Source organism: Pseudorca crassidens, chromosome 6 (genome assembly GCF_039906515.1).
Source record: "Pseudorca crassidens isolate mPseCra1 chromosome 6, mPseCra1.hap1, whole genome shotgun sequence".
In the NCBI taxonomy this organism is placed as follows: domain Eukaryota; kingdom Metazoa; phylum Chordata; class Mammalia; order Artiodactyla; family Delphinidae; genus Pseudorca; species Pseudorca crassidens.
This window is the reverse complement of record NC_090301.1, coordinates 586,998-599,532: the sequence shown is the minus strand read 5'-3', so window position 1 is coordinate 599,532 and position 12,535 is coordinate 586,998. Positions and strand designations below refer to the sequence as shown.

General features: G+C 41.4%; 1 protein-coding gene across 3 annotated transcripts in view; it reads left to right on the top strand.

Moving 5' to 3' along the window:
- The window catches only part of SEPTIN2 (septin 2), a 33,263-nt gene that overhangs the window by 2,734 nt on the left and 17,994 nt on the right, over positions 1 to 12,535 (top strand). For 2 of the 3 annotated variants that reach the window (XM_067739974.1, XM_067739976.1), the window contains exons 2-3: positions 4,636 to 4,669; positions 6,741 to 6,861. In XM_067739974.1, coding sequence (XP_067596075.1) covers positions 4,661 to 4,669; positions 6,741 to 6,861 — 130 coding nt within the window. In that variant the 5' untranslated portion in view covers positions 4,636 to 4,660. The remainder of the gene's footprint in view (positions 1 to 4,635; positions 4,670 to 6,740; positions 6,862 to 12,535) is intronic. The other variant, XM_067739975.1, reaches the window with a different exon arrangement.

The window sequence follows — 12,535 nt, the reverse complement described above, 5'->3', positions numbered from 1 at the left end:
AGAGTTGAGTGAGGAGCGGGTGGGTGGAAGCTCCAGAGCCACTTTGATGACAGTCCTCTGCCCCACCAGGTTGGTGTGAAATCAGATGCGTGTGGTAGCTAGTAAGGCGTGTGATAGCTAGTAAGGCGAGAGCCTGCTCTCCCTTTCTATCCTCAGGCATTTATTCTCCAGGTGAACTTGAAAGTCCTTTTATCCAGTCCTTTAAGAAAAAAAAAACTCATCATTAGGGAGTCCAGCTGAGATTGGACCACACTCATCTACTAATTTAAGAAATAAAAATGATTTGGTTCATGCTAGGCCTGTTTTCTTTCTAAATTTGTTCCTATATTTGTTTTGATTTTGCGCTATTATAAATGGCATTTTCCCTGCATTTCCATTTCTTGGTATTCATTGCTAATGCAAAATAGAACTTTTGAGTTACACCTGTCTTGTATGCAGCCACCTTAAGTAAATTACCATATTCTGCAATCTTTTTTAACCGAAGTGTTTGTGGGGTTTTGGGTGTGTATTCAGTCATATCAGAAAAATCATTTTCACTAAACCTGCCAGAGTAGCAGTAAATAATCACGGTTAGACTGCAACATCAGGGTCTTATTTGGATCCTGCTTCAAACGAACAACGACAAAAAGAAGAGACAATTAGAAAAATATGAACCCTGGGTATTTTGTTATATTAAAGGAGTATTGCTAATCTTCCTTATAATAATGGCTTGTCGCTTTTCAGTCCTTATTTTTAGAAATATCTAGTACTCATAATCAGGGATCCGGGACAGTGGTTGAGGGGATATCTGAGTTAATAACTGTTGAATCTGGAGGATGGGGTGGTCCTTGTGGCTTTTGTTTTACTTTTGAATATGTTTGGAGTTTTTCATAAGTGTTTTAAGATAACTGTGGTGGTAATGGGCATCCTTTCCTAATTAGTGATGGTACTTTAAATAATTTAGCATCTGTTGTTTAGAGGATAACGTTTGCCGTTGGTTTCCGGAAATATATTTAAGCCGTTTCCTCACTTAGTGTTTTTATTAGAGTTGGTTGTTGGATTTTATCACATGCGTGTTCAGCATCTATTCACATATGGTTTTCTCCTTTAATTTGTTGTAACAGCTTGTATTGATAGATGCTTTTGGTACATTTCCGGGATATAATTGCTAGCAAGTATTTCATTGAGAAATTTTGCATTTCTATTCATAAGTGAGATTGACCTGCAGCCAGCCAGCTTGCTCACTCTTTCTTCTCCGTCTGGGTTTGTTGTTGGAGTTGTGCTGTCTTCATAAAATAACTTGGAGTGCTTTCCCTTTTTCTGTAGTGGCTTAAGTGACGCTGGAGTTATCTGTTCAGTTTTGGATGGAATTCAGGTCTAGTTCTGTCTGGTCCTGGTCCCTTTCTTTTTTTCCTCCAATTATTTTTTTGTTTTTCTTTTTTGCCCACGATATGCAGCATGTGGGATCTTAGTTCCCTGACCAGGGTTCGAACCCGCGCCCCCTGCATTGGCAGCGCAGAGTCTTAACCACTGGACGGACCGCCAGGGAAGTCCTCATTGGTAACTCTTTGTTCACCTGTTCAGTGGGATTTGTTATAGTCAGGTTTTCAGTTCTTGCTTCAATTTTGTTAATTTACAGTGTCTAGGAAATCATCCATTTCTTCCAGATTTTCTAGTTTGTGGCCATCTTTACACATGTGGTCTCCTATGTCTGTGATTATATCTTCTTGTTTTTCCTCGAAGGAACTGGTGAGGAATTTGTTTTAGAGAACCAGCTTTTGGTTTTATTTATCCTTCTATTGAGTTATTTTCCGTGTTCTTTAATAGTGAAAATATGTAAAACCCAAATTCTCATTTGAGTCTATGAAACTTTACTGTGCCCCACTGATTTTGCTTTTATCTTCTTTCCATTGCTTTCTAGATAACTTATGGCTTTGCTTTTATCCCCCCTTGATCCAAGGGTTATCAAGGAATGTTCTGAACAACTAGGAGTTCCTTTTTATCTTTGTTTTAACAGATCATGATCTGAGAACACGGACTGTAAAAATAACTTTGCATAAATTTTCTTCACAGCAGTTACATGACAAAGTGTTTTTCTTTAGTCGCCTTTCTTTGTCTATTGACTCAAGGTTCTCTATACCAGTTAATTCAGATGTGTCGGTGGTCTCAGACCTCTGCCCTTGCTCATACTGTGTGTAGGGAGTCTGTCCAATTCCCAGAGAAGCTATTAAAGCCTCCCACTTGAATTGTATTTTTGTCAAGTTCACATAGTATTTTTTCTAGTCTTTGCTCTATGTATTTATCTGCTGTAAGTATTCATAGATACGGGTTTATGAATGGTTTATCTTTATAAATTGTTTCTTTTATCATGACCACACTTTCCTTAAATCCCAACAGGGTTGGTATTAACAATGTCTCTCCCTGTTCTTTTCTGTTTGCACTAGCTTGGTATCTCTTAGCCTGTTCCTTTGTTTTCAACATTTTTTTTAGCTACTTTGTTTTAAGCATGTTTCTTCCATGTAACATACCTTGGTTTTCTGTGGTTCTCCCTCCGCCCCGCCCCTGCCCCCAACCTGTCTCCTCTTTTAAGGAGAAAATTTGCTTCTTTCACATTTAGACTGGTGACTGATGCTCTTGAATTTTTCTGTTTCTTTTCCATTATTTTTACTGGTTTGATCAAGTTGCTGTTCCATATTTTTCTCTTAATTTGGAAGTAAGTTTTTTTTAATGGCTACCTTCCTTTTTTATTTTTCGTTATCAGACACTTACCTCTTTATTATTTAAAACAACGTGTCTGCTGCTTCTTCTGCCAGGACCATCTATCTGTTTTCCAGCTGACTGCTCCCTTCTCCCTCTTGAAAGTTTTACCTCTCTGCTGTCACTCCTGCCCCCAACTCTTAGGTTTTGCTGAGGAAGTTTAATATTTTAAATTCTGAACTATGAATAGTGTTCCCCTAGGATGTTCCTTGTATTCAAGAGATCTTAAGTCAGTCGTATAGTACACAGCCCCAGTTAAACTCTGGGATTGCTCTTCCTGGGACATTTTTCTTTTGTTATTACTGTTTTCTTTTCCTCCATCTTCCCCTTTTACTTATGGGGACTCTTACTGTAACAGGTAGGTTTCCTAGATTTTGTCTCTGAGGCTGTCTTTTACCCGTGATTTCCCTCCCTGATGTTTGCCTTGTGCACCAAGATTTCTTACATTTGGTCTTCCATGTCACATTCCGAGTCTCTACTGTGACCTTTCATTTAGTTCAGCTACAGCAGTTTGGGTTTGAAAATCGTGGATTTTAGGTCCAGAAGGCTGTGTGTGAATTACTGTGCTTTCATCTTCATCACAGCGATACTGTTTCTTGGTTTCAGGTGTTGTCTTCCTCCTCCTGCAGCTTGGCTGTTGAGCTCATCTTGGAGGCAGGGGGACGAGGGCACACTCACATGGGCCTGTCACCTTACCCCTCGAGTCCTCACACCCAAGGTCTCTGTTCCCAAGCTCTTCCAGGGTTCACTGTATTCTTCTCGTTCCTTTCTGGTTCTTCCTTCCGAGGAAGCTTTCATCTTCTGCTTCTCCTGCTGCCTAGCGTTTCTGCTGTCCTGGAAGCTTGCCTTGATCCTGCTGCCTAGGTTGAAGCATTTTGGACAACCTAGATGGAGCTTTACCTGTCTCCTTAGTCAGAATTGCTCCTTCCTTTGCACACTAGGCTGCACCCAGTACTCCTTCCCCACCTTTAGTGATGATCTGTCATAGTAAGAAGCAGTTTACAGACTCCTCTCCTTTTTCCCCTCTCGTTCCTGCCAGACGGATGAGAGGGAGAACCAAGACTGTATCCTTATCTTCTATGACATCGTACCACAGAGTTCGAGTTAAGTTAAGAATGCTACTGCTATCTTGACCTTGGTTAACCATTTTTTCAGAGGTTTGGGAACATTTCCATTCAAAAAGGAAACTTGGGTGTGTGCAGCATTCAGGAATGTTTCAGTCTGGGGGAAATAGGGAGGCAAGAAAGTGAAAGAAGTTTTCTCATAAGTTTCTAAGCACCAGAAGGAATCAAATTTGACTGTATTCACATCTCTTGACTTTGTCACCAAAGGTTAGCCAGCAGACCCCACATCTCCCGAAGCTTCCGAACTATCGTCACAGTTCTCGAGCACTCAAGTGCCTTCAGTCCTTTTTCTTTTACTTGTAAGTGTAGTTGTGTTGCTGTGTGTGCCCCAGTGTCAAGGTCCAGTTCTCAGGAGCTCAGGAAGTCTCCAGCAGACAGCAGACAGATGGGCTCCGACAGGCACCCCTTCCTTGTACAAAGCTTTCAAAGAGAGAAAGGAAATTACGTAATTCCAGAGGTTATGGGAATTTGTCTTTTTCTCCAGTTGCTCCTTAGTGCCTAACGTGTAATCAGTACTAAAAAAGGTATTGTTGAAGACATGGAATGTATATATCTATACATGTGTATAGATGGTGGCTTTCATTAGCTTAATTTTTTATATCTAATTTATATAATGTGATAATTTCATCATTTCTGGGGAAGTATTTCACATAATGAGAAGCTGAGTGAGACAAGCTATTGATGCCTCATGTGAGCCTTTTTACATATCAATTCATGTTAAATTGAATATGTATGTATATGTGTATGGATGTACATGTACTTTTCTTTTTTTTAGACAGATTGACAAAACTTCACTAAAGATGTCTAAGGTAAGAGATCACACTTTGTGTATCTACAATATAAGGAGAAACTGCTTTATGTTTTGAAACCTTTTGTAGTCAAGATTTTTATGATTCATTATTTTGTTTTGTTTTGTTTTTGGGTTTTTTTGCGGTATGCGGGCCTCTCACTGTTGTGGCCTCTGCCGCTGCGGAGCGCAGGCTCAGCAGCCATGGCTCAGGGGCCCAGCCGCTCCGTGGCATGTGGGATCTTCCCGGACCGGGGCACGAACCCGTGTCCCCTGCATCGGCAGGCAGACTCTCAACCACTGCGCCACCAGGGAAGCCCTGATTCATTATTTTTAATATAACTGTTATTTGATTCATTAAGACAGAGTTCTAATTTAACAGTCATCCTAAAAGCTGTGAGCTTTCTTTTTTCAGATTTTCAATTTGTTTCTAAAAACATTAATGACAATCCATTTAGCCTCCCTAGATCATTCCCAGCAGACCATTCAAATAATAATTTTAAAATTGTAATAATTCATCATGATGAAATTTATGGGGTTCTCAGACTTGATAAATTGGCTTACGTCAGCTCTTGAAAATTAGCCCAGAGCCTGGAAAGGAATTGGTTCTAAAAGACATGCTGAGAAACACAGAACTTGTAGTTAAAATTGCAAGATTATTATTTCTCTTTACTTTTTATTTTTAAATCTTCGGGTGTTTCTTACAGTGATGCGCAGTCATAGTGATTTTCTTTTTTTTTTTTGCGGTACCGCGGGCCTTTCACTGTTGTGGCCTCTCCTGTTGTGGAGCACAGGCTCCGGACGCGCAGGCCCAGAGGCCACGGCTCACGGGCCCAGCCGCTCCGTGGCATGTGGAATCTTCCCGGACCAGGGCACGAACCCGTGTCCCCTGCATGGGCAGGCAGACTCTCAACCACTGCGCCACCAGGGAAGCCCCGATTTTCATTTTTTATACAAGTGTCAGTGTGGAACTTTGATAAGCAAAAAGGAAAATAAAAATTAGCCATAATTCCATTATTCAGAATAACCGCTTGTGACGTTTTGTGAATATTCTTTTTGCATGTGTGACTATATATTTATAAAAGGTAACCTTAAAGGAAGTACTATTCTAAATCTTGCCTTGTACGTTTAATACATCAATTGCTGTATCTTTTTTTATTTCTTCCCATTTTTAGTATATCACAGCCTAGATTTCACTGTTTTACTATACTTGCTTTTTTGAATCTCCTCGTGTCAGGTATCCATCTATCAAGGAACATTGATGCTTCAGCGGCTTCCGCCGTGACCCCTTTCTCACTCTCAGTCTTCTTTCTCTTGGTCTGTGAAGCTAGATTCTCAGCATCCCACCCCTAAGTGGGCTGCCTCACCCTCGGTGGGGCTCGGTTCCATTGAGCTAGGAATGCAGCAAGAGACATGACTGTTTCCTGGCTACTTTTCACAAATGCACCGCTCCTGATACACGAAGTCTTTACTTTGGAAGCTGTTCTTTTTTTTTTGCGGTATGCGGGCCTCTCACTGCTGTGGCCTCTCCTGTTGCGGAGCACAGGCTCCGGACGCACAGGCCCAGCGGCCATGGCTCACACGCCTAGCCGCTCCGTGGCATGTGGGATCTTCCCGGACCGGGGCACGAACGCGTGTCCCCTGCATCGGCAGGCGGACTCTCAGCCACTACGTCACCAGGGAAGCCCTGGAAGCTGTTCTTTAGCGAAGTTTGTTGCATGAGACCACTGTAAGTGGGGTCTTACTTTGTACGTCTGACAGATTTTCCTTCAACTCTGTAGACAATTTTTTAAGTTGAGATTTGAAATTGTACTAAGATGAACTAAGCATGTATCTTTTATGTATTGCTTAATTGCTTAACAGAAATGTTATTTTAGGTCAGCATGTAGGCATGAAGTGATACTGGATTGGTTTTTCTTTTTTAAATATCTTCAAATGAATACCGTCAGTTTTCTGATAGCAGTGACTTTTTGGGAGTATTGATTTATGTGTATACTTCTTTAATTTGTGAGAACTAAGGATATCTGTGTTTGTCACAGGTTTAATAATGTCTTAAAAGCAACTAATAAGGTGTTTATTTGTTCTTTTTTTAGCAACAACCAACTCAGTTTATAAATCCAGAAACTCCTGGCTATGTTGGATTTGCAAATCTTCCCAATCAAGTTCATCGAAAATCAGTGAAAAAAGGTTTTGAATTCACGCTAATGGTGGTTGGTAAGAAATTAACTTGTACTCTCAAGTTATTAAATATGTGGGTGTCTCCTTTTCCCAACCTGTGGAGTATAATAATGTAACCTAAAAGTCACAGGGAAGATTCCTTTGTTGATGGAGTCAAATAACTTGGGAATTTGAAAAAAAAACTTCTTTAGAAAATTTTGCTGAAGTGCAGAATTATAATTTTTATGTCATTTTTTGCTTGTATGTAGTGAAAGTGTTTGCTCATTCTGACAGCGGGCCTCTGAAGCCCTCCCGCCGCCCCCCAAATCCTTGCGGCCTGGTGTCCATGACACTTTCTAGCCCCTTCCCCACCGAGCAGGGCTCACTCGTGTAGCCAGTAGGACGTTGTGGAGATGAAGGTGTGGCCTGTGCCTTGCCTTCTCTTGAATCATCACTGTCGGGACCCTTCATAGTGAAGTCCTGCAGGGCACGGCGCTGAGGCCTGCCAGTGACCATGTAAGTGACCGTTCAGAAATGTCCTCCAGCCCCAGTTAAGCCTGCTGGTGACCGCCATCCTGGCCAACATCCCTGTCACCACAGAGGGACCCTCAAGCCATAACCGCCCACCTTAGACACTCCCGAACTCCTGACCCAGAGTCCATGAGGTGGTAAATGTTTGTTGTTGGTTTAGGCCTCTGAATTTTACAGTAATTTGTTACACTTGAAAGATAACAAACACTTATAATTAACCAGAAACATGTTTATTTAATACTCATAAAAAGAACTGTTCAACTTTTTCTGGTGGGTATATTTTAAACAAGGAACAACCCTTACTACACACACGTGTTTTAAAATAAGTACTTAAAGTCGTTTGAAATTGAGTGGTTACCTGAAATGTCTATTATATCAGATATATTTTATCATGGATTATAGCATATATATTCTGTTTCAGTGTGTCCATAACAAACTTAACTTGATGAACTATTAATTCTGCTTACCATACCACATTTTATTTCATTTCTGATAATCGCAAGATTCTCCCCAAATGCTGAGGTAGCCGCTGGGAAAGCTTGATGGGTGCTCATGCATGAGTGGGACAAACGATTGTTTTCTGGGATAAACAGTTCACAAATCTGAGATGAAAAAAACTGTGGGACCCTAGGCCCAGAGAAGTGAATGGTGACATGTTTTAGGAGCACAATTACATGATGCTGTTAATAATGCAAATTCCAGTTCCTGGTAGAAAAGACAAATGCAGTGCAGTCTGTCACACAGTTACTTAATGTAGAGCTTTAAAGCCAGACAGTTACTTCTGGCCCTGATAGAATAACTCAGGGGTTGGCAAGCTCTTTCCGTAAAGGGCCAGATAGTAAATATTTAAGGCTTTGTGAGCCTTACAGCTTTTGGTGCAGCTGTTAACTCCACTGTCGTCGTGGGAAACAGCCATAGACGACACATGAACAGACAGGCACAGCTGTCCCAGTGAAGCTCTGTTTTGTTCATGTGGTAGAGGGCTAGATTCGCAGGAGAGCTGCAGCTTGCCACACCCTGAAAAATTTTCTGATGGGCCTAGCAGCAAATTGTACACTGCAGAAGAACGGGGGCAATAGAAAGCATCCAAACTAAAGCACCAAGCAGAATACATATAAAGAAAAGCACGCAACCGGATGGTGAAAACCACTGGTAAATGGGAACATCTTACAAGCACACCAGGGCATGTAACCAGATGGCGAAAACCACTGATAAATGGGAAAGTCCTACAAGCACACCAGGGCATGTAGCCAGATGGTGAAAACCACTGATGAATGGGAAAATCCTACAAGCACACCAGGGCATGTAACCAGATGGTGAAAACCACTGATAAATGGGAAAATCGTACAAGCACACCAGGGCATGTAACCAGATGGTGAAAACCACTGATGAATGGGAAAATCCTACAAGCAGCCAAAGAAAAAGAAAAACATTACATAGGGTCGGAGGTAAGAAGGACCACTGACTGCTCATCAGGAATAATGTAAGCCATGTGGAATGACAGTTTAAAGTACTGAAAGTATAAAACTATCAGCCTAGAATTCTGTGTTTGTCAAAAATAACCTTTAAAAATGAAGGTTAAAAAGAAGGTAAAGACATTTTCAGATAAATAAGTGGAAAGAATTTATCAGTATCAGACGTATACCGTAAGGAAGATTAAATGAGGTTTTCAAGTTGACACAGAAAGGAGAGCACTGGAAATGGCAAATGTATTGGTAAAAATAAGACTTCTTGCTTTTCAATTTCTTTCAAAGATAATTGATAGTGTGTAACGTGTAGGAATAAAATGAATAAGGGTAGCGCAGAGGACAGGGTGAGTAGAAGCGTGCGGCTGTGAACTTCTTACGTTACGTGTGAGGCGGTAGGACATTACTGAAAGGAAGATGCTGGGCTAATGGTGCACGTTGTGAACTTAAGAGCATCCACTAGAGAAATAAAGACTTGGCTAAAAGCCAATAGCTTTGATAAAATAGAGTATAAAAAAGTATGCAGGGGCTTCCCTGGTGGCACAGCGGTTGAGAGTCCGCCTGCCGATGCAGGGGACACGGGTTCGTGCCCTGGTCCCGGAAGATCCCACATGCCGCGGAGCGGCTGGGCCCGTGAGCCATGGCCGCCGAGCCTGCGCGTCCGGAGCCTGTGCTCCGCAACGGGAGAGGCCACAACAGTGAGAGGCCCGCTTACCGCAAAATAAAAAAAAAAAAAAAGTATTCAGTCCAAAAGAAAGCAGGAAAACAAAAAAGGAAGATGGCAGCAAGATGGCAGCCTTGAGCATAACCTTGTCGATAATTATGTGTAAATGGACAAGGTAAAGTATAAGGGAAAGGTAGGGGTTATCAGACTAAATGACCTCCTGTTGTCTACAGGAAAGACCCTTTCCATTAAAAATAAAAGAATGGGACATTGTGATGCAAGCCCCAGTCATAAAGCTGAAGTGGCTGAATTACTATCAGACAAAGCAGACTTTAGGTCTACTACCTGAATATTCCCAGAGAGGAAGAACTTTATATCATAACGAGAAAGGGATCTGTTCAAAACAACATTATCTAAAATATGCATGACGCAGAGTCTGATGGGAGAAAGATAAATCTGTGAGGACAGGAGTTTTTAACACTCCTCACAGTAGTGTATGAAGCAGATAGAAAGTCAGTAACGTTGTAGAACGTTTAAGTTATGCTGTCAAACAGTACAGCCCAGCTGACATGCAGAGCACTGTGCTGAACAGCTGCAGGACACCTGTTCTTGTAAGGCACGTGGAACATTCACCAGACATGCTCTGCATTATGAGAGTATTAGGCCAAGCACTGCCCTACTGCAAATGATGAGAAAAGTAGACTTAATTCCTCATGAGCCTAGACACAGACACCTTACTAAAATTGCAGCAAGTCCTTAATACAGTCAGTTCTACTGTAACACAATATTTGTGTGTTCCTAAAAAATCATCATGCAGGGAAAATAGGGACACGACCCTCAAAACCTTCCTCAGTGACGTGTTAGGAACATAGTAAAAATGATCTCAGTTTCACATGTTAAATGGTTAAGAAATCAAAATTACTACACCAAATAAGCCACTGAACTGAAGTTTGTGAAAGGGGGCATCAGGATGGTTGCAGCCTGTGTGTTATTGTGAGGTTGTGGAAGGAGGGCTATCTGAGGATGGGTGGACAGTTGGGACACTGGAGGTAAGTGGCTGTGGCTTGTAATACGTCAGCTGGTAGCTGTGGTGTATGCCTTGGGAGGAGTGTTCCTTTGTGGCTTGATTCTGCTGGGTAGACCTAGTTTCTCACCAGTGAAATCACACATAAGTAAATGCAGCGTTTGTATTATGCTGAAATTGTTACATAATATATCAGTTGTGTTGGAACAAATTGTCACTTTCAAAGCAAGTGTCATGGCAGGACTGACTGTGCATCCTAAATGAATGGAGTTGGTCACAGGAATGTGTGGTTGAACACTGGAAATCAATCACTTTGGTCCTAAAGGGGAAATACCTATAGTTAGCATTACTTTCACTCATGAAAAACTGAGAGAAAGAAGTAAAATCTCCTTAATGGCAAGTAACATGATTTGTGTATGTTAAAATCGTAAGAAAACACAAAGCTGCTAGATCTAATAGGTAAAGTTTAGCAAGATCGCAGGTTCCAGTCAGTATACAAAAATCAACTTTATTTCTATAATTACCAGCAAGTAATTTAAAAATGAACTTAGAAATACAATATCAAAAATAATTACAATGATAAAATCTTTTTTAAAAGTAGTACCATTTATAGTAATATAAAAGGTACATACTGCTTAGGGATAATAAAACAAAATGTGGGGACTTCCCTGGCAGTCCAGTGGTTAAGAATCTGCTTTGCAATGCAGGGGACGCGGGTTCAATCCCTGGTCGGGGAACTAAGATCCCACATGCTGCGGGGCAGCTAAGCCCGCGCGCTGCAACTACTGAGCACTCGGACCGCAACAAAAAGATTCCACATACCCCAACTAAGACCCGGAGCAGCCAAAAATAAAAATAAATATAAATATATTTTTTAAAGTATTAAACTTAAAAAAAATTTTTTAACAAAATGTGTGCAAGACCAACACTGAAAACTTCAAAACACAGCTGAAAAAACCAAAGGAAAGCTGACTGGGTTGCGAGACCTCACCTGCTCGTGGAGTGAGGCTCTTCAGATGTCCTGCCTCCCCAGATTGACCCATAGAGTCAATTAAATCCCTGTCAAAATCACAGCAGACTTTTGAAAAACAGGAATTAGTGATCTGATTCTAAAGTGCAAATGTAAATGCAGAGGGCCTAGAATATGACAGAACAATGTGATTTCCAACAAAATCCACAGCAGTGCGTAAGGTAGGCATAGAGATCAACGGCATAAAATAACAGCCCAGACCGCATGTATATGGTCAGCTGATTTTTGACTAAAGTGCCAAGGTAATTCAGCATGGGAAAAGGTTAGTCTTTTTACAAATAGTGCTGTAGTAATTGCTTGATTGTTGGGGAAAAAAGTGAACTCTAGCCCCTCCTTTACACTGAACATCAACAATAAACTCAGGATGGATTGTTGACCTAGTTGGAAAGCTATAAAAAGTCTAGGAGAAAATTGCTTTAAAAATGTTTATGACCTTGGAGCACGCAGATTGCTTAGGACATGAAGAGCACTAGTCACAAAATAAAATAATACGTTGTGCTTCACTCAAGATTTGCCTTCTTCAGAAGGCACCAGTAAGAAGATAGGCCATAAACTGAGAAAGTGTTCATATCGTAGTATATGCAACACAGGACTTACATCTAGAATATAAAAGTTTTCACAGGCTTAGTAAGAAGACAAATGACCCAATTACAAAAAGGGTCAAAAGATTTGAAGAGACATTTCATGGGAGGTAAACAGATGGGTGGTAAACACACGATGACGTCCTCTTCAGTCATCAGGGAAACACACATGAAAACCACGATGGGGTAGCCCCGCATACCCGCCAGACTGGCTGAAGTGCTATAGGCAGGCAGTGCAAGTGTTAGCAGTGGAGCAGCTGGTGAGAAGGCAAAGTGTGCCCTTTCTTCACAGTTACATGTGCACCCTGTGACTCAGCGGTCCCCTCCTAGGCGCACCCGAGAGAAGTGATAGCACGTCGCAGACTGTGTGTGAATTCTCAAAGCCAGTTTTCTGGACACAGCTCGGGTGTCTGTCCAGCAGCAGGTTGTGTTGTA